The sequence below is a fragment of the Phasianus colchicus genome, chromosome 27, assembly GCF_987193195.1.
Source record: "Phasianus colchicus chromosome 27, bPhaCol1.hap1.1, whole genome shotgun sequence".
NCBI lineage: Eukaryota > Metazoa > Chordata > Aves > Galliformes > Phasianidae > Phasianus > Phasianus colchicus.
The window spans coordinates 4051781-4074153 of record NC_143462.1 but is presented as its reverse complement, the minus strand read 5'-3'; the positions used below and the strand labels follow the sequence as shown (position 1 = coordinate 4074153).

Below are 22373 nucleotides of genomic sequence, written 5' to 3'. Positions count from 1 at the left end.
GACTAGCATACGTTCCTTTTCTGTGCAAGGCCACTCTAAGGCTTCTATGTCCCTTCCAAAAGGGATAGCAGGCCCTGGATTTAATTTGCTAAAGAAGGGAGTTTCAGGTGCTGTAGCACACTTACCCAGGGACTGATCCATCCTGCTAACCATTGCTTCTTCCCCTCTAAATGACACCACAACTGGCTTTTGTTGTGAGCCTTGTGGGAAGCTGTATGCAGGGCTAAGGAGGGGTGGGACTGCAGGGTTACACACATGCAGCACAACAGGGGGCAGAAGAAGTGATATCCCATCCTGGTCAGTGCCACAAAGCACAAAGATTCTTATCAACACCTAGCATACACACTGGCACTAAGAGTTACTGAAATGTACACGAAGTCTCACCATTTCCTCTTCAGTAACTACTTGGGAAGCCAATGCTTGATGTAATTTATCAGCCATGGCTCTCCAACAGACCAGCTTCCACACTTGCCCAGGTTAGCTCCTCTTCCCACCCTTCCAGAGCACAGCAATTAGGCTCCAAACTACAAGGCACTCAGTGTGGCTCAGGGTTGTTTGTAATTAACAGTCCACACATGTTCTCACATCCAACAAGTGGTGCATGCACTGCAGGGAGTTTACCATCCCCCAAATCCATCAGGTGTTAGAAGACAACACAAAGCCTTAAACACGTAGAGAAGGGCTATAATATTTGCAGTATATTAAGGACAAAACCCACTTTGGGTTTTTAACTAGGACAGAGATTTTCCAGCCCCACCTCATTTAGTTCTACTTCAACGCATGCACCATTCTGGCATTTAAGCCCAGAATGAACTCCCCTCTTTCATGCTCTTCCCCTCTCATCCTCTTCTTACAACCCAGCCCTCCCAATTTAGTCAAGCCTCAGCAGAAATCTGCTGCCTGGCTGTAGCCAGAGCTGCCAATCTCTTCTTTCAGGATGGCCAATTCCACACTGTTCTTTTCAGCGAAGAGAGGGGAAGAACATGGCGACAGCTTCATGATAGCCAGATCTTTTACAGACTTCAAGGGTGGTGCAGCTAGAAAAGAGTCAGCATCCCTACCGACAAACCAGCTCGCCGTCCATTGCATCCTGCTCATCTGTGCTGGCAAATGAGACCCTACCACCAATCACTGCCCCGATGATGTAGACGAGCCACGTCAGGCGCCCTGCAACCAACAGAGGACATCAGAACCAAACACGTCACATCACATGGAGGAAACCGAGGAGACCTGCAGTTCAGGTTGGCAAAGATGGGATTATCTTTCTGTTTTTGTGCCAAGTATACCAGGAGTACTCAGTTCTCCACCTGGTGGAAAACAAGCATGTCTTTACTAGGAAAGGAATAAAGGATGCCAGGTTTGCTTGGAAGATGTTCATTATTTAAAGCTATTCCTTAGCAGAAAGTCACTTCCTTGTAAAAGTGCATCCTGTGTATTTAAGCATGTGCAGGTGCCAGCAGGCAGCACTTATCCTTTCAAAATTCATGTGTCTGATGCAGAAGTCAGCATCACACAGAGTTCTGCCCACACAATGGCACTGTAATAGATCAAATACTGCTTCGGAAGGAATCTGTAGTCTCTAAACTTGTGCTGATGTGCCCAATTTCTGCAAGGAAGGATAAGCCAGCTACGTTATTAGAGAAGGGGCGTAACACAGCTGTACCCACATCTCAAAAAAGGTGTTGCTTTTTCTATGGCTAATGTTAAAGGATTCCTAAACCAAAGAGTGTGCAGAGCCCACCCTGTGCTGCAGACAGACACTGCCCTTCAGACAGAGGTTTGCAGCTTTCTCCCAGTTATTCATCCCAACCAACTGCTGCACAGGCAGAGAAGTTCAGATGAATGGTCCACACCCTCCCTCAGAGAAAAGACAGACAGGGCAGTATGGCTGATCACCCACAGATCAGAGAACATCTTTAAAACCCATCTCTGTGAGATTGGGCAAGCAGAATGGATGCAATCATTCCCCCCAAAAAGTGTGCAGGACAGCAACACCTCCAGCAAACACTGCTGTGTGTGTTGGGAATGTCTGTCCAGTCAAGAATATTCTGTACCACAGAACACCTCCCTAGGGAAACACGTGCAAAATCTGGCTGCCCTGTGTGGATTTCACCAGGAATGCAGGCTTCTGGAACCACTGCTCTCCCAGAGCTCACCTTCCTGCACAGCAACGTCCATGGGGCTGGCGGTGGCACTTTGCAGCAGCTCCTGGTAGGACTGGGCTGACTGGTCAAAGAGCTGCACGAGCAGAGCACATGTCTTCTCATACTCACACCGGCCAATGGTGGAGAGCTGATCCAGCTGCTGCTGCACGAGGCCAGTGTCATCCAGTGGATCCTCCAAACCATCCCTGTGCAGCAAGAGAGCAGCATAGGTAAGGACTTAAAAGGCAGTGATGGCTCAACCTGGAACATAAGCTTATGGAGGTGCGTTCCCTGGGCACACACACTGCAGTGAGTGATGTCTCTGTCATGATGGAGAGCTGCACAGACTGATCTAATAATGTGAACATTGCTGCAGCCATAAATCAGGAAAACATGAGTGGTTCAGGTGGAAGGACCCTGAGGAGCTGGGATGAGTAAGCTCTTCTTACATCTTTATGGTTACATATGGTTAGTTTAGTGCCAAGAACAAGTTCTCTGTCTGGCTGTCTTTATTATATAAAGCTTTCCATCTTTCTTGATGTTTCAGTTTCCTTTTTCTCTAACTGCATTAACCTCAACACTGCACTGCACTGCGAATACCACAATTAAATAAACCTGCTGTTCCACCCATGCTTTGTTAGGTATCTCAAAAGGGATAAGCTGATTTGTCTCCCCTTCATTCAAAGATTATTTTTCTATACCTGACATACAAACACAAGGTGTAACTCATCCCAGGCAAATAAAGGCACTGCAGCAGGGTCCTCCAGGCTGCCTTGACATTCAAAATAAAAGGGATACTTTCAGGCATGATTTGTGCCATCCTACAGCAGATTAAAAATTAAGTGAATCACTCTTTATATGTTTATCCCTCTCTGTTAGGATGGGAATTCAGAGTGCAAATGGCATGCTGCAGGTGGGTGAGACAGCACCTCCGAAACCACTCAGATCAATCCCAAACATCTGGGACTGATTGAGGTCTAAACGAACAACAACAACAACAAGCTTAGAAAATGCATGTTTTCTTTTGTATAATAAAAGACAGAATATGAGATTAAGGTAAGCTTCCCTGAAAAACCCTTTGGCGACCCACAAAACTTCCTACAGCCACATCTGTTCCTAAAAGAAAAGTCAGGACTGAACCACTAGAGCCTCCTGTGCCAGATCCTGGTGCCTGCAGCAGCGGTGTTGCCATCTCTCTGCTTTTCATACCTCAATATGATGTGCACAGATTCCAGTCTGGATGTGATGTACGCCTTTGTGACTTCTGGTGTGTATGTTTCCAGCATGTGAGGCTCAGTGGCTTTCACGTAGGGCACTGATGCTGCCAGCCGCTGCCACAAGCTCAGCAGATAGTGAACACTGTTTGGTGCAAACTCCCAGTGCTGAAGAGCCAGCAGAAAGGAAAGGAAATCAGTGAGCTGTGATTATTTTATCCGTTTGTTTTGACTTCTGCAGCACAGAAAGTGCAACAGCCAGCGAGGGCAGGTGGAAGCAGCTCGTACCTGCAGGCTGGTCACGGTGAAGTTGGCAATGAGTCGGATGACCTCGGGATAGTTCTCCACCTTCACCAGCTCTCCCAGCTGGTAATTGCTTTTCAATCGGGCCAGCAATCGGCAGAACTCATGGTAGTTGTTTGGGTCTGATAAACTCTGAGAGGAAAAAAAAGGGAGAACTGAGAAACAGCACTACTCAGCAAGAGGAAGAGGCAGAGACGGAACAGTACAGAAAGAAGAGAGCAGCAAAACGTCACACCGCTCTCCCCAGTGCCTAAGGTGAATGTGTTCATTAGAAAGCATTTTTGGCGATAAAACTTGAAGCAGAGGAGGCAGAGAATTCCAGTGACTGCACTCAAACACTCACCTGGGGGTTTTCCAGTATTCGCTTGACTCCATCAACGAGATGAGACAGAAACTTTGCTCGTTCTGCATTGTTGAAGAGGGATCTGCGTACAGAGGCAATCTGCACTAAACAGGACAAAACCTGAAGGGGACAGGGAGTGAGCAGAAAGGGAGGGATTAGAACACCAAAAGGAGCAATTAAGTCATTCTCAACTCAAACCTCTGGAATTTCACTGAGAATAGATTCCAAAGGTGCAGTTGCAGTAGCGAATGCCAAGTGAATGGGGTGATGAATAGCACAGCACTGCCACCAAAACAAAGCGTGAGGTCCAACAGCAAGCCTCCTGGATGAGCCCCACAAACACCTGCTGGTTGTGGAGTCTGTAAGGAACATAAACAACCAACTTACCAGAGGAGAAAACGAAGGAGGGATGGAATGATAAAGATCAAAAAACAGCTGAAGGGTCGAAGAATCCAAGAATGCTGAAACAGAACAGAACACTTTATTGGCAACACCTCCAGTCGCTGCTTTCCAGAAATCTGAGGCGTATGTGTCCAAATCAAGATTAGCTGCATGCTTGTCACACAGAGGACTGCACTCAGAAGAACATCTCCAAAGGATTTTACATTTTTACATAACTTGCTTTCTGGCTTTTCCAGAAATAAACCAGCTGCTATATGGCACTATGACAAAACTACAGGATAATATTTTAAGAAAGCAGCCTGTAGGACTGCCTGCAAAATGCCTGGTGAGAAAAGGAAGGGTGTGAAGAACAGGTGACAAGCTATTTGTTATTTATAGCTTTTTTTTTCCCTTTTTTTTTTTTCCCCTAAATAATTTACTGTTTCTTGAATTGGCCTCTACGTCTGGCACTGTATGTACAAGTCGAAGTGCAAAGAAGGCTTTATCAAGTCACCCAGATTTCCAGCTGGTACGTTTCTATCCAGGCCTCTTCCCCCAGCAGGATTACCTGATCTCCAACTGGTTGGGATCTGCACAGTGCAAAGATCATCTGAGGACTCATCTGTTGACGTGCCAATGAAATCAAAGTTCAGGCAATTATGAGTGAGCTTTAGAAGCTGCATGAGCAGACCATGCTGGCTCTCATCGTTTAGGTTCAGGTTCTTCCCAGAAGCCTGTAAGATACGGTGGATTCAAAAAGCAGAAATAAGAAAATCAAGGTGACAGCTGAGGCTGAGACAACAACTGAACTTCATGGGGATGTGGCAGCCACAAAGATCATGTAGCAGCCAGCCCTGCTGCCCCACACTTCCACAGACAGCATGCTACACACTCAGTCTTCATGTGAGACGGGTAAACACAGGCTTCCTTTCCCACTTGGTTTGTGCTGCACAGGAGAGAAGCAGCCAGGCCTGCCAGCATGCAATTATACTGTGAGATTCACAAGATACAGAAGTTCTTATTAAGGTTAAACACAAGAATATAGTTGTGCTGACAAGCACCTAGCAGCAGGGAATCCTGTCACTCCTCCTACCCCTCAGATGGAAAGGAGTGCATTCACTTCTCCTGCACAGATGATCTGTATCAGCCCTGCTCCAGTTACAGTGCTCTGCTACGCCCGGGGAAAACACACACACTCTCAAGTGACACAAAGAACTCGGTGGGTCTGAGACATGAGGTCGTTTCACTGCAGCTTAAATGCAGCACTCAGGTCTGCACTTCAGGGACAGGCCAGCCTCTCTCTGCTTTGTATTACTGCTCTGTGCTCGAAACAAAACAAACCTCTTCCAGCTTAAGCCTACTGCAAATAACATATTGCAGTGTGCTGACACTGCCATGAGCCGTGCCAACAGTGGCTGGAATGTCTTCTTCACCCCCTCCACAATGAGTTATTCTTCTGGAGCTGCCTAACTGCATGCTATTTTATGGATGCTGATAGAAGCTTGATCACTGGTTTCTAGCAGCCCAGTGTATCACCAGTTATTCTCAAAAGGATTTGGGCATTCATATAAACCCTGTCCTGCTTCAACACCTTCCACAAACACAAGCAAGGCTGCACTATACTCCAACCCTCAGCTGAGCCACCCGGCCAGGAGCTTTTCTTCACAAAGCTGGAGGAATCCCACTTGAATACATCCCCAATGCATCTGAAAGAAATAGCTGAATTCAGGTGTTATTAGAGCTGCTCAGGAGGGTGGGTGCACAAGGAATGAAAACCAGTGTAACTATGCAGGCCATGCTTCCTTTGGAAATCAGGATAAGAAAAAGATCAAATCACACCCACATCCCCTTTATTACTGGCAGAACGAGAGCTGCTCATTTTAAACCATCTTTAAAATAAAGTCTGCTTTTCACTCTTTGTGCTATTTGTCAACGCTGACACATTGTTCAGCTGGAAGGATAAAAGTTGAACCAATCAAATCTGTGCAATTGCTGCACAGATAACATAAACCCAAGTGGAAGCTTTCCTAAAGAGCAAATTCAGAACAGAGCACACATTCCAAGATTTGTACGGGAAGGAATGCCAGCCCAAAGGCTGTTGCCCCAACTCGCAGCCCCCAGAAGAGATGCCAAACGATGGCTTCCTTACCTGTTTCAGTAAATTGCATGACAGTGTGAAAATATCAAATAAAGATGAATCTCGGAAGGAAGAGGCTATTTTCCTGTGCTTGGTCAGTGGATGAGTAGTATCAGCCTGGGCAGAGAGAAAAGCAGAGCTTAGAACTGATGGGCAGAGGTGGCACAAGTCCAGCAGAACACACAGGAGTGCTGCAGCAGCTCTGGGGACACCAAGGCTTCCCTGTCCAGCATGGCATGACACCAGCGGGCTGCACCAGGGGACACATGCCCTCTGTGCTTCCTCCTCTGCCCTCACCTCCTCCATGGATAAAGTGCACTGTTGGCTTACAGTGGAACATCTCACCTAAAACACCGTTCTGCTGTACCCCTGGGTTACTCTCAAGTTCATTTAAACCTCCTCCAAAGCAGGATTGCAGGTGGTAATTTCAACAGGACAGAATCATTGAGAAACTCGAGCACTGCTTTGTGAAGTGCTCCTGAGAGCTGAATCCTACCTGAAGCCGCTGGGCAGACACTTGGTCAACTACTAGCAATTAAAAGGCACTTACATATCCCCTCCTGAACCTGCACAGATGGGAACAAAACTAGGAGAGTTAACCAGCAGCAGAGCGTTTGGACTTTGGTGCATCTGTTATGAACTCCAGATCTGGATCTCTCATCGTATCAGAATAAAAGATGACACGTGATATGGGAGGCAGATAAACACAGATTGCTTTACAATGGGTAACAAAGACACCAATTCAGTGAATGCATTCTGAACGTGGACTAACAAAGGCTTATGGCAGCACAGATTGTGTCACTTTGTAGACTGCTCCATCTGAACACAGGATGAGTTACGTGATGGGCAGTCAGTCATTGTGGGATAGAGCAGTAGGACTTTCCATAGTGATTACAAATCCCACATACTTCTGTGCTTGCAGCAAACAAGAGTTTCCCTTTCCTTCACCACGAGGTGTAACTAAGTGAACTCCTGTAACACAGCAGGCACACAGCACCTCCAGGCAAGTCTGTGCAGCACTTCAGGATGAAAACTGATACCTCTACACAGTTCCTAAGCACTCTATTCTATTTGTGCTGCGAGCTTTAGTCAACAGAGCTTTAGCAAATTCTGCTGTTGCATAACATAAATGGCAGTTTAAATAGTTACCAGAAAAAGCTTGAGGACAAGGTGGGATTTTTTTTTTTTTTTTTTTGCTTGTTTGTTTGCTGTGTACATGACCCCACTCTGATGAGTGGGAATGTTGACAGAAGGATTATTTTGCAAGTAGTGGCACTTTTAGACATTCCAAGATGAGTCACTGGATGCAGCCCTGTGCAGGGCTAACACAGAGCACAGGAATGAACAGCAAACTGCGGCAGATTTGATATGCAAGCTTTTAGGAAGGGAATTCTGAGTGAAGCCTTTAAGTTCATTGGTTTTTTTTTGTTTGTTTTTTTACATCAATCTGTAGGGAGTGGGGAAGTGGAACAGGTGCCAGTTCCTGTGCTGATCACTGCTGTGACCACAAGGGCAGCTCTGCAAGGATGCTGACTGATGGAGGCAGGCAGAGCCCCTCCATCCTTGATGTGCAGAGGTGAAGGACCTTCCCTTTGTGCAGATGAAGGCACTGGACAAAGTTTGAGCAAGGATGCTGTCACAGTAATGATGTGGCACGAGAGGCAGGAGGAGAGCTGCAGGTTTGGATTTACTGACCCGGCCAGGCTTAAGAAAGTGAATTTGGGTCTGAAATGAGTGCAGATGCTGTTCAGGTTACAGAGAAGGGCTTGGGAAGCTCAGTGATGCTGAACTTCAATTTCAGCAGGAGAAACTGGTGCTTTGACCTGGCTAGGATAACAACATCTCCTCCAACATTTCTAGTTCTGGAGACTGTCTGTCATCATCTTTCAAACCCCACACGAGGATCAATCCATACTGGTGCTGGGATTAGTCCATTTATTAGCAGAAGTTACAATTTTCCTTAGTAAGATACTAAAAATCAGCAAAACCCACTAAATTCTATGGGCAGTGGAAGCCACCAAAGGTGCTTTGGCAAACTCTGTGCCACTTGTCTGGGAAGTGATGTAGGACAGCACCAAGCAAAGCCACAGCACTCGTTAACCCCAATGAACCTGAACTGTTTGGGAACCATCTGCTGGGAACGTGCCAAAATCCAGCACTGAATGAACAGGTTGCTTTAAAAGCCTCCACAATCTGACAAATCCTCTTTGTTTTATCTCCCTGGTCAATACCTCCTGGCACAAGAACTAAGCTGTAACAATGAACAGGGTCTGACTAGTGGAGGTGGCAGTGATGTCCTGATGCTCTGGATTTGGTCTTTGCTGGGTAGGCTTGACTCATTGTGTAGCACTGCTTCCTCCTTTTTGATCTCAAAAGATTACATGGAAGTATGAGAAGATGGAAGATGCCAGTGAAACAACACAGCTCCTCAGGCCAGGAGGAAGCAGCATCTTACCACACAGGTATGGGACTGTGTAAGAAACAAACAAGAAAAAAAAAAATAATCCCACCCACTATGCAATGCTCCCCACACCAAAAAGGAAAACAACCCATAGAAAAGAAATACAAACAAAAACCCCAACAACGCACAGACACAGCAGGACACAGCAATATGAATGAGAAAATTGGACACTTACTTCACTGAGGAAGGCTGTAGCACTTACTTGATTAATTTCATTAGTTAGTTGGGACAGGATTGTCACTCCTATGATGCAGTGTTCTACACTATCCTGAGGAAGAGGGGACAGGGAAAAGAGTTACTGCTGGGCTGCTTTCAGGAAAATCACTGTTAGTCACAGATGTTTCTGTTTGGAAGACTTCTAGACATCCTTCTCTACAACTACTTTATCCCTGTAGAATTATGACTGGGAAGAAGCCTGGGAGCAGTATCAAATGAGAATTTAAATGCAGTTATGCAATACTTGATCTTATTAACAATGCAAAGGTTTTATGAAGAATGTGGTAATGTGAGCTAATAAGTAATAGGCTCCTTTTATTTAATAGTTTAATCCCCATGTTTGTTTCATACCCCAACCCTGAGAAGATTGGTGATGATGATGGTTTATTTTTAAATCAGTTTCCTTGGTTTTAACAGCAGCTGTGCAGACACTTTTGCAACATTAGGATGGCTCCAAAGCTTCAGATGGAAACTCTGAGAAAGGAATTCTTCTTTTTGAACTGCAGACCTGGAATAATATGAGCAGCAGCCCCATGGCCTGAGCCTATCTCCCAGGGAAGAGAGCCCATTCTTCACAGCCTTTTTGGCCTCTGGCTCCACTGCAGACTGCCAACAGGGGCCCCGTTGTGAAACGAGTCTGCTACGGATACCTCTTCACTAGAAACAGCAACCCACTTAGCAAATGGTTCCAAAGAAGTAACCTGTATTGCTCCCTTGCCCCAGTTTCTGTCCTGTAGCTAATAGATGATGTTTCCTTCCCTAGCTCCACCTTGGTTAGCACATCCTGCTCAAATTGCCCTGATCTCTTCCAACTTCCAAGACCAAACTCACCTGCAATACAAATCCAGGCACGTTTAGGTCTGGGACTTCACCACTTCCTTATGGGAGCCACCTCTTGCCTATAAGCTCAGTGTCTGCACACTATCTATACAGAAGCCACTGGAAAACCTCCCCACTCTACCAATATTAAATGAGGACAGCTGGCAGAGCAGGTCGATTTTTAGCTTTTAAGCCTTGGAGTCACTGTTCAGTCAACAAATGCAAATCAAATCAAAGACCAAACAGAGCTGCAGAGCAATACAGAGGAAACACAGAGACTTTCAAATCCCACAAGATGTACATTCATCTTAAATTCTGACCTGCAAGAACCTTGTGACATCTGTGATCACGTTCCTGAAGACATATTCATCCTTCTGACAGTCAAACCAGCCCAACTTAGTGATCCTAGCATACAGCTGGATCAGTGCTTGTGTGACAAACGTGGCCAGCTTCGGCCTGGTGGCAAGGTAGTTGAGCACATAGTTTCCTGGAACACAGAGAAGAGGGTTTCTGCAGACAAAAACACAGCAGCTGGAGCTGAGGTGGTAATGCTGTGTTAGGATAAAAGTATCTTTGTGAAAGCAGTTAAAAAAAAAAAAATCAATCCTAAGATGAGCACAGCAGTGGGTTGGATAAAAGCGTGGATTTCATTTGTGCCTTCAAGGCGCCAGAGCTGTGGAACAGATCTGGAAAGCAGACAGACAGGTGTGAGCTCCTTCCCCAAAGGTAACTTATTCTATGTTACCAGACTAAATCCCATCCTCTGTATGCACGTGTCAGGAGGGAGAAAAGCTGGAAAGGTTTATAAGATCTCAGGGATGATCATTTATTGCATCACTTCTACAAACGAAGGCAGATTCAGAGCCCTTCCCTGGAGGAAAGAAAGCATCAGTCATTCTCCAGGGAAGAGTACTGCGACAGAATGACTGCTCCCTTAGGAAACACTCTGCCTGATATTTCAGAGACCCAGAAAAAATTTCACTTTGGAAAGCATGCCCTCTAAAGGGGAAAGCACCATGTGTATTTTAACTTCCAAAGGGAACGTATCAAAGATTCATTCACGAGCCACAGAGCCATCAATCCCCTCCATCTCCACAACCCTACATCTTCAACCTGGAGCTCTACCAGCAAACAACGCAGGAGAAGACTCCGGGGAAGAGAATTATTTCTTTCCACTCTGTACCTTAGAACGTTCAAGTGTAACACACAGGAGGTTGCAGAAGGCCTCCCACTCGTGGATGAAAGTGTGCACAACAACTTCTCACATTCACTCAGCAAAACCAAGCCTTGTACTCACGGATATCAATTCGCTGCTCCAATGGTAGCGGGTTGTTTGTGCGTGACACGAGTTTCGTAAGGCATGTAGCTGCCAACAACTGGGAGTAGGATGACTGTGAAGAAAAACAAGGCATTGAGTGCACATTTCACAACAAGAACATCAAGCAGCAGTGCTAAGCTAACTGCCTGCTGGGAATCTGAGTTTCAGATATTAGTTTTATCTCCTTTGAACCTCTGTGCACAAACCATTTCCCCCCCCCCACTGACATTATAACACCTTTCACTTAAAGCTTGGCACAGCTGGGTGGCAGCCTGCAAAGAATGCAGCAAAGCCCACCAGGCATCAGAACTGACAACTATGTGCAGCTAATTATGCTGCTGCAGTGCTTGCCATCAGCGTGCCAATGCTTTCTTTGGCAGAGGATGTCTACAAATTGAGACAGACACACAAACACGCTGGGTGTGCAAGACAAACACTGCATAGCAGAACCCGGGGCCAGCAGCCCCATCCATGTCCAGAAGACTGAGATACACAGGAGATGTTTTTGGTTTACATACACTCCCTCTTTCTAGAAGCAGCTGGCACTTGCTCAGGCAGTCGGGACTGTTGGTGAACTCAACCAGGGCCTTCTCTGCCTGGAGCCGTGTCGCAGTGTCTGTGGTCTCATACAGCTGCTTGCACAGGTTCTCTAGCTGGGCTAGGCTCTGGAACAGAGAGAAAAATAAATGAGAAATGAGGTTTTGCGGTTTACTTCCAGCCCGAAAGCACTGCCACAGCTGTTTCTGTGCCAAGCAGTGGCAACCCCCCATCTCTGTTTGGATTCCCTTTGCAGGGCAGTGTGACAGACCTCAGCACCCCAGGATGCTGGAAGGAGCTGACATTAAACCTTCAGCACTACGTGCCAGAACTACCTAAAGCAGAAGAGAACAAACGATGCAATGGATGCCTCTGAGCAGTGCCCCGTGAATGCACTGAAGGGAAATAAAAGTACCAGGCAGACTGTGTGCTCAAACAACTGGAAAATATTCACTGTGATCCAGGCAGATGGTTTTCCCCCAAGGTGTCCCAGTTAAAAAGCAGCTCCGTGGATGGATATCAATATTCCCTCAGGTTCATCCTGCTGGATTGACAAGCAGGTATTTCCCACTGCTGCAGGGCTCCTTGCTAGGTTTCCAGGAGGAGACCATTACAAATGAAGCACAGGAGAACAGCATCAGCTGCTTACTTTATTCCTTGAGACATCCTCATGTAAAAACCACATCCGTGCCAGGGTCAGCACACAGCCCAGCACTTCTTATGCACAACTGCAGCAACTCCACACCAAACCACTGAAGTTTTTGATGCTGCCAAGGCCACCACCAGATGAGACAGCATCACAAGAGACCCAAGGAGGGACTCTGGTTGCCCTTTCCCAGGTAATGAGTACATCTGCTGGGTAAGTTATGCAGATGGGGTCCTCTGCAGTGAGAGACTTGCAGGAAGGCATCCCAGCGTCCTGCAGCCTGCTTTGTTACCCCTGCTAAGGAGACAGGGCAGGAAATCAAAGCCAGGAGATGAGTCCTGTGAACAACTTCACTGCTTTCTGGCAAACCCGAGGCTGGCAGAGGGCTCCCCAGGCAATGCCCCGTAAGGATCCACTGAAGTAGATGAAAAGGGCTCTAGAGAGCGTGTGACACCTCTGGAAAGAAGCACTTGTCTTTTTAAGAGCTCTTTCTGCCCTGTTTTACACCCCCTGCATGAATTCCTTGAGCTCAGGCACAGAGCTTCCTCGTAACAGCCCTCACAGCTCCAACAAACTCCAGTTCTCACTGCTGTGGGGGCTCAGTGGCACTGCCCAATGGCTTTTATTCAGCCTGGCTGTGACCAACCCCCTTTGTTGGTGCAGAGCGTGGGACCCGAGCCAGCCCATGTGCAGAACCCGCTGCCTTAACTCCATCAGAGCCACACAACACTCGCAGCCCACAGGGCTCCAGCAGAGCACCTCCTCAGCTCCAAGGTCACCCAGGAGATAGGGCCACCGACAGGGGATGCTGCAGCCACTACAGCACAGCTTTCAGGTGAAAAATGACAGATGTAGGAGAGCTACTCCCAGTTATCCAGGAGCACGAATCCAGCAGCTCCATGTCTGTGTCCACGTCAGGTGTTCACACTCATCCCATCTCCTGTTGTGCTGCATGAGCCATCCTGAGCATCCCAGCTGCCCAGACCTCCAGCTGGCGTTCACTCTATGCTTCTTTCTCACGCTGTCCCCAAAAGCACAGCTGCAGAGGTAGCACACAAAGCCTGGGAGGGCAACACCAAGAGCAAGCCCAAGCTCCACATGGGGAGCTTTCATTCTGTGTGCTCATGGTAAACTATAATCCTCTCCACCAAAGGGACAGCAATCAAGCCAGCTTCACTCCCGCATGGTGATACTGGGGCAGCAAGGAGGCAGGGAGCACTTCAGCAATGCCTCTCCTTCAGGCAAGATAAAAAGGTAGCATTCAGTGTAACGACCACGCAATGTGAGGGCCCTGCGTGCACCAGATAAGCACTAAAGCATGAGACAGCAGAGCGTGTGAAGCGTGGAAATGCTCTGGCATGCGTGGGCATTGCTGAGGGTCAGAAAGGTGAGCTGAAAGGCAAAACGGCACCGAGGGCAATTCAAGCTGACCAACATCTGTGTTCTTTGCTCTTTTGAGAGCAAGTGGCTCCGAAAACATTATTTACAAAGCAAGATTCTGCAGGGCAGCTGAGAAGAAGGCCAGCTTCTGGTCTGAGGGCATGCAGCAGGAGCAGGCCCAGGCTGCTGGGGATGCAGGACAGGCTGCTGGGGACATGGGGACAGCATTGGAAGGAGAAGCAGTGAGTCGTCGAAGTGCTGAGTCACAACAGACAGCCCCGGGCTCCCAAAGCTCCCCTGCTGCCTTTGGCACAGCACTGCAAGCCTGGGATTTGGGTGGTGCGCTGGTACAGCCACAGATCCTGCAGCAACCCAAGCCCTTCAGTCCACATTCTCTCACACACTTCATGCTGTACCGAGGCTAAATGACAAGCTGGAACCCCAGCCAGCTCCCACAAAGCAGTGTTTAGCTCAACCGTGAACCCAGAGCAGTTATATGAACCCTGAACTGTGTTCATATAACTGCTCTGTTAAGACTCCTCAGCTCAGAGCTCAGCGATCACTCGACCCCTCCTGTACACACACACTTTTTGCCCTCCAAAAGTCAAAACCCAAATGGTATCGATGCTTCTTCCTTCTGTCAAGAGTGGCAATAACATCTAAGAATGGAGATTTGCACCCTATCTCCAGGCTCTTCTCACCCAGCCTCCAGACAGCCACCTCGTCACGTCACTGCCTACAACCCAAGACCCTTTTCCCTATGTTCACCTATTTGTGACAGCAGCTGTCTCTTTCTGAACACATTTAACTCAGCATCCCAACCTGGGAAGGTTCATTTTGCAGTTCTCGGGTTGATTTTGCATCTCTTCTCACCCTGAGCACAACAGAGCTGGGGATCTGATGCAAACCCCATCCATGGGGAGGATCCACATCAGGGATCTCCCATATCTACGATGGTTGGGTCGTCCTCTGCACACAGCAGCCCCTTGATGAGATCTTGGCCTCGGATGTCTGCCTGCTGAGAGCAGCTCTGAAGCTCAGAAAGCAGAAGAAAAGCAACCCATCAATCTTATTTATACCACGAGCTGCAAATAAAACTCATCACTGCGCCTGGTTTTCCCCACGGTGAAGATAAACAACGTGTGATCATCTTTAAAATGATAAACACTACAAGGAATGCAACAGCTACCTAAAAAGGAGCCCCTGGGGGCTGGCTGTGGAATTGATCCTATATTACACGGTTGCTTAAGCAACGCTCTTTACATCCAGGGGTTGCAATAAGCTCCAGGCAGGTTCAGTTCAATAGGGTTTGACTTCAGCATGCTGACAGTTCCCATCTCAGGCAATGGAGGGAAGGCACGCTGTGCTTGGCATGCCCAAGATGGCAGAGGCAGAAATGGAGCAGTGGGCATGGGGAGCCCCCAGCAGCAGCCTCCACAGACACCTACCAGGCTTCATCACATCCACCCAAGCTTTGCTGCTGCCTGGGTTTCATCCTGAAGGATGTGCATGGCTGTAAATGCTCAGACATGTTGTTTCAAGGAAGGCATTCCTTCCTCCTGCCTTCTGCTTACTGCCTCCCTGAGCCACGGATCCTTTGATGTGCTCAATGTGTTATCTGCATCCTGAGCACATCCATCCATTTTCACATCCCCCAACTGATTCCCCCACATGTCATCATCACAGGAGGCCCTATGAGTGCCCGGGAAGCAGAGGGCACGCAATCCCTCACTCACTGTGTGCAGCAGACACACAGTGACCTGTGTGCCCACTGCCACAGCTGGGGTGTGTGTGTGTGGGGGGGGGGGGTGGGACCCCCAGGCTGCAGGCATTACCTGGTCTGGGAGGAAGATGATGATGATGCTGAGGTGAGGGCTTGGAATCGCTGTGCTTTACCAAACTCATGGCAGGAGTCAGAGGGCTGTGGTGACAGAAGTGACTGAGGCTCAGAGAACAGCTCGGGTCACTTCAGCTATTTCAACCAGGAATAAAAAAGCTTTTTAACGGAGCAATTCAACTCTTAACCACAGAGGAGCACGGCGATGCATCTCCTAAGTGCTCACTATTGTGAAACCCAGGTCTCGTGGCTCATCGCCCTCATTCTTTAAGGGAATCTCAACTATAAATTGCCCATTTCCATTTATCCTGCTAACAAGAGAAAGAAAACTTACTTGTGCCTATCTCAAAAAGTTATTTATTGCAGCAGCACTTCCAGGCATCTCCCAGGCCATTAATAAAGAGCTCTCATTTCTTTCCTTGAGATGAATGGTCTCCAAGTCGAGCTGAAGGGGACTTCTTTCAGCTCCAGCCCTGCTGTTTCACTGTTAGCACTGATCTGGAGCTGCACATCCCCTGTAAGTTAGCACTGACAACAAAGCACCCAGAAACAAGGATGGATTCTATCCCACGGAGCTTAGAAATGAGGAACTGATACCCTCAGCGACTGGAGAAACCACTGAGACACAGCACAAACCCTTCAACATTTGAGCTGGGTGCAAATAAACACTGCTGCTCCATGCCACCAAGGCTTTGCTCTGGCAGGACAGCGATTTGCTCAGCTGTGTGGTAAGGAACAAACACAACGCAGAGCACATCAGGAGGGAGCAGCCCCAAATCTAATTGCACTTCAGGGGCTGATGGCTGAAGTGTCAGAGCAACCTCTGCCTTTCTGCTCCCTCCAGGAACACAGAGTGAAGGCGCAGCTCTGCAGCTGCACACAGCTATCCCCAATCCCCACTCACACTGCAGGAGCAGCAATGAGAACTCCCCAGTGCTGCAATACAAATCCACGTCTCAGAGCAGCTGAGGGATTGGTTCTGCCCCAGGGAAAGCTCTCACCCAGCAGGAGGACTCAGCAGGGCCCAAGCAAAGAGAACAGCAGCCCAACGCAGCACGCAGGTGCTCCTTCCATTTGGGAACAAAACGGGAGGCTGAGCGGCAGCAACACCTTTGTATGGGAGAATGAGTCACTGCCATCTCTCTTTACCTTCTTATTTATGTGCAACATTAATGTGCTGCTTCAGAAATCGCACCGATTTCACCGCTCTTTTTGAGGACTGAATGTTCCCTGTGCACCTGAAGGCTTCCCACTTGGCAAAGGTTGGCCGTTTCCTAATGAGCAGCAACCAGGAAATTAGGAAACAGAGAGCACAAAGCACACATGGGAGCAACACAGTGCTGAACGGTGGGAGAAGGAGCAGAACCTCTTCCACAAACATCTCCCTGCCACACTGAGGGCTCCGGAGGCAACAGAAACCCTCTGCACCAAAGCAAGCCTGAGAGCTCAGTATGCTTTCCACCATCTGAAGTTCTAACGCTCCTCCAGTGCTGCTCAAACTGAGGAAAAGCATTGCAGATTACCTTCAGTGCACTGTTTGAGCTACAGACATTATCTAGTGCTAAAAGAGAAACAGCAGAATTAATATTTTCCAGTACAACGTCCTTGGACTCTCACTCCTGTAATCAGTGCTTTCACAAACACCGCATGGTCAGTGCTACAAGGGCACCGAGTTTTCCAACAGGAGCTGAAGGAAAGCGTGTGGATGATGCAGAAATCACAGCCCTGGTCCATGTGAATATGTCAAACAGGAGCAGGTCAGAGCACAGGTGTGAGCAGTGCTCACTGGGCACTGCTTGTTTGCTCTGTACGACCCATAGGGAGCGTGCATGTCGTGCCTGCTGCACAACACCTGCTCTGCTGGGTGTGTTTGGCGTTCTGTTTGGTTGCATTTGGCTGAGGATGCACGCAGAGCTGCAGCAGCACTGCTGCTGTGCAAGGGATGCACCAAAGCTGGATGAGAAGAGCGAACTCACAGATTACAGTGGTTATTTAGTTAGATTCTTACAACTCAGTCACACAGCTGCACCACCAGAAGAGCACGGAGCGTTTACTACCAGCAAATGTCTCCTAGAAGCAGAAAATTACCAGCAAAAATACAACTGTAAGTAGTAAAAATATAACTTCACCTCTGTTCCAGCAGACCTGAGCCCTGCAAGCTTCTCAAAAGCAGCTGCATTGCCCACACCGAGGGCAAGGAGGTGTTATCAGCAATGACAAAGTTACTCTGCTTTCCAGCCCCAACCCAACACTCGTTGCTGTTACTTTGGTGCCTCGGTGCTGAGCATCCAAGCAGAGTAGTTAAAAAAAAAAGCCTAATTTGCAACAGAACTGCTGCCAGCTCTATTTTTAGTGGAGGCAGCCTGTACCCTCCCTGGGCCCACAGCACTCCCTTGGGCTATTCTGAGATAAATACAAGCCCTCAATAAGAGCAATGACACACACACAGGAGGTAAAAACCTTGAGCTAAGATGAAGTATTGCAAGCAACGTGCAGCCGGGCTGCGCCGTGCCTCTGTTATACCAAGCAGGTGCAGGGTTACAGGGAGAGCAAATGGGAAGCACGCAGTGCAGGCCTCAGGGTTCCCTCTAGGGCAAGCTGAACGCTGTGGGTTTCTAAAGCCAAATTAGATTTTGTGTTTGAGCCAAAATGACGTCTTCTAAAATACGGAAACAAGGGAAAAACAAAGGTCCTGTTGGGGATGGAAGCACCCACCCTAGGAAAACACACCTCAGAAGCACTGGCAGGGAGATGTTTTCTGAGCACGGAGCCCTCCAGCAAACTGAGGACCCTCCAAAACCCTCCTGTTGTCCCTTCTGAGCACACTCAGTGCCCCCAGTCCCTGCAGAGCACTGCCACGCATGGGGACAGAGCCAAAGAATGCCCATCCCAACACAAATCAAGGTTTCCTCTGCAATGGCTTTGAGATGAAAGGAGTAACCCCTGTCTGCTGCCGACCCTCTGCAAAGCACAGCACTGCCAGTGATCCAACATGCAGAAACATCCAAACTGAGCCCACAGTCAGGTAACACAGAGGCAAAAAAACCAAACAGATGCAGTTTCCTTTGAGATGCCAGATTTCATGTTCTTCATAGGAGTACCAGCTCAGTACTCCAGTCTCTTCTTGCATCTCACTCCTCTCAACTCAGAGCCAGGTTACCACGAGCAGGCAAGAGTAACTCATACAGAAGTGACAATGGCTTTTCTGTGGCACAATCACTTGTTAGAACTCCACACAAACAGAACACTCCACGCTCAGAGCCCACAGAATTAATTAGCAGCAAGCATTCTCCCACAGGGACGCTCACTTTCAGTAAGCACATCCCATCTTAGGGCAACAGCGCAGAAAACATCCAAGCATAAGGAAAGCAGAAAGCAAAGATGAACAAATCTGTTTGCAACGTGGGACAGAGGAATAGGGCTGTGTTTGCCCACAGAGCTAAAGGTAGCCTGCCTGCTTTGCTGTGTGAACAAGTTTAGGCAATGCTTCCAAGCCTGGGATCAGCAATATGCATCCAGAAGGCGATGTGAGCTTGCTGACAGATGGGCAAACTGGTGTGCAGGAATTCACTTGGAGAACGCAGGGCCCTTCAGCCACACCACAACACCTGATTTGCACTGCTGCTGCCTCAGCATCACCGCAGCAGACACTGAGCAGCCTCCTCCTGCAGTGCTGCTCAGCAGGAACACGGCACCCAGCTGCAGCTACACGGCATCACAGCCCAGCCTGCATCACCTCCAGTTTCTAAATCTCCCTCACTATGGCTCTAGAAGCTCACCTTCCTCCTCACTGCAAATAAACTCTATGATAGTTCTGCGTGCCCACCAGGCACCAATAACCTTAACACCTATCAGCTATCAACAGTCCAGTTAAACCCCAGCCTGCCAGCACACAACACCCAAAGCAAAGCTCTCACAAACCTTGGGAACTCTGCACAGCTCCCAGCAGCCAGCATTTATTGGCAGCACCAGCCCCTATTAAAACAAGGCCAACTCCCACAGCATGTGGCCACCTAAACAGCTCTCCCCATTATCCACACTGGCAGCACACACTGCAGGATAACTCAGTGACTGCTGTGTTTGATGTGGGAGCTGTGCAGCTTTGCTCAGGCCATAGAATCATTAAGAGCATTAAGTTCATCAAACCCAATCGTGGCGAGCAGGCTGGGCTGTGAGGTGACAGCAAGATCTCTCACACAATCACAGAATGGCCAAGGGTTGGAAGGAAACTCAAGGATCATGAATCTCCAACCCCCTGCCACATGCAGGGCCACCAAACTTCACATTCAATACCAGCCCAGGCTGCCCAGGGCCCCATCCAACCTGGCCTTGAACACCTCCAGGGATGGACGGGGCATCCACAGCCTCTCTGAGCAGCTGTTCCAGCACCTCACCACTCTCTCAGTCAAGATTTCTCACCCCAAACTCAACCTATTCAAACAAAGCACCGCGTCCTGCAGGCACAACACATCCAGAGTCAGTTTTGAAGGGAACCTCTGTGCCGAAAGGAACTACACGAGGCTCCATGAATGCTGCACCTGGAGCAGAGAGAAGAAACAGACCATCAACAGCGTGCAAAGCATACACAGCTGTAACGCTGAGCGACTCCTCCAGCTCTGTTTGCCCTGCAGGAACCACACCAGGCTGCCGCTTCCCCAGCATTTGCAAACCAGTCCCCCGAGTGGAGCATCTCCCACATTGCAGCCGTTAAACTTTAACTCAACGGAGAGCCGAACGCGGCCATCGCGACCCCGTTTGGCCGCTTCTAACTCACAAGGGTTGGAAGGGACCTCAAGGATCACGAATCTCCAACCCCCAGCCACACGCAGGGCCACCAACCTCCACATTTCACACCAGCCCAGGCCGCCCATCCAACCTAACCTCGAACACCTCCAGAGACGCACGGGACATAAGGACATAACTCCCACTTGCCGACCGCGATATTTAACAAAGAAAAGCCGAGCGAGGAGGCAGGATTTCAAACCACGACAGCGGCAGCTCCCCGCAACGCTCAGCTCCACCGGCTTTAACGGCGCGGCACCCAAACGCGGCCTTCCTTCAACCAACCGGCTGCGCGGCAACCGAGCGAGGCGGCCATCCCTGCGCTCACGGATCCGCGCGGGGCCGCCGGTTCCCCTTCCGCCCTCCGGTTAACGCGGGCCCGGCAGCGGCGGGCATCGAGCGGGAGCCGCGCCGTGCTGCAGGAGCTCCGCCCCGCGGCGCCGCCCCGGCCGTCCGGGACCCCCGGGCCCCGCCGCAGCCCTCAGCCCCAGGCCCAGCCGCGGCCTACCGAGCCTCAGCGCCGCCCGCCCAGAGCAGGCCGCGCTAGGCCGCGGCCGGCGCGGAGCCCGTCCTTGGAGCCTCCCGACGGCCCAGAAGGGCTGAGAGGAGCCTCGCCGAGCCCCCCGGCCGCCCTCGGCCCCCCCTCACCTGCACATGATCCGCCATTTTGCTCCATTCATGCTCCGCTCCCTCCGCCTCCGCCGGGCCCGGCACGCGCCCGCCTCCGCCCCCCCCACCCCTTCCTCAGCCACCAGCGCCGCCGCCTCACCGCGCATGCGCGTCGCGCCCTCCCGCCTATCCGCGCACGCGCCGTTCCCGCCCACACCGTTAACCACGCCCACACCGTTAACCACGCCCACCGCGTTTGACCACGCCCGCTCTCTTTACAACTGCCGCCCCTCGACCACGCCCACCCTCCTGACCACGCCCACTCCTTTGACCTCGCCCACCCATTTGACAACTGCCGCCCTCTTGGCCACGCCCACCCGCTTAGCTCACGCCCACTCGCTCAGGCCACGCCCACCCGCCTCAGCCCCCGCGGGAACAGCGCGGCGCCCGCTGCGACCGAGTGACGTCACGACGCCGGCGGCGCCGTGGAGGGAGGGGCGCGCTTTGTTGACATCGCTCTTAAAGGGGCCGCGCACCCTTTTCGTCCCCGTGCGCTGCTCCCGTGCTCGCCGTGCCCCCGGTGCTCCCACCCCCCCCCCGCCGTCCCCAAATTCCTCCGCAAAGCACGGAGCGGGTTTTTGCCGGGCGTAAGCCGGCCTCGTTGTCTCCCTCCCCGCGGATGTTCTGTGCATGGGATGCTGCCCCCGCGTGGCCCGAGGGTGAAATGGCGAAGGGCTGCGGAGCTGCGCCTCGGGGTGCATCTCTGCGTTCCCTGCATGCGCTGAAGGGCTGCGGTGCTCCGCGTGCACCAACGGACGCGTTTCCTGCACGCATCGGGGGATTCCTCTGCATGCAGCACGTGCTTTTCATGCACCTACAACGCGCTCCCTGCAAGCACCAGCGAATCCCGTGCGTGCGCTGAGCGCTGAGCTGCAACGCGTGCAGTGATGTGCGCGCTTCCTGCGTGCGCTAACCGATGCGGTGCTTTGCGTGCACTGAACAATGCACCCCCTGCACGCAACGTAATGCTCTTCATGCACCAGCAGGTGCTACGCTTTGCATGCACCGAGGGATGCGTTCTCCTCCTGCACACCCAGAGGGCTTCATTCCCTGCACGTGCTGACAGACGCCGTGCTGTCCACGCACGTAGGGCTGCATTTCCCCCATGCACCGTGAGCAGCAATGCTACAGACCCACCCCAACCCCCCCAACCCCCCCACGCCCACCTCCACCCCATGCCGTGCAC

At 50.1% G+C, this 22373-nt stretch overlaps 1 protein-coding gene across 3 annotated transcripts in view; it reads right to left on the bottom strand.

Annotated features, from left to right (window-relative positions):
* XPO7 (exportin 7) overlaps positions 1–21318 on the bottom strand; it is a 32427-nt gene extending 11109 nt beyond the window's left edge. Inside the window, exons 1-13 of one of the 3 annotated variants that reach the window (XM_031602238.2) lie at positions 21167–21318; positions 11855–12001; positions 11316–11409; positions 10339–10505; positions 9159–9251; positions 6535–6639; positions 4954–5119; positions 4392–4465; positions 4005–4124; positions 3647–3793; positions 3354–3526; positions 2157–2350; positions 1062–1167 (exon numbers count right to left, since the gene is read on the bottom strand). In XM_031602238.2, the coding sequence (XP_031458098.1) occupies positions 1062–1167; positions 2157–2350; positions 3354–3526; positions 3647–3793; positions 4005–4124; positions 4392–4465; positions 4954–5119; positions 6535–6639; positions 9159–9251; positions 10339–10505; positions 11316–11409; positions 11855–12001; positions 21167–21184 (1604 nt within the window). In that variant the 5' untranslated portion in view covers positions 21185–21318. Of the gene's footprint in view, positions 1–1061; positions 1168–2156; positions 2351–3353; positions 3527–3646; positions 3794–4004; positions 4125–4391; positions 4466–4953; positions 5120–6534; positions 6640–9158; positions 9252–10338; positions 10506–11315; positions 11410–11854; positions 12002–20617; positions 20791–21166 lie in introns of those variants that run through there. The other 2 variants (XM_031602239.2, XM_031602237.2) reach the window with 2 other exon arrangements.
* Positions 21319–22373: the final 1055 nt, after the last annotated feature.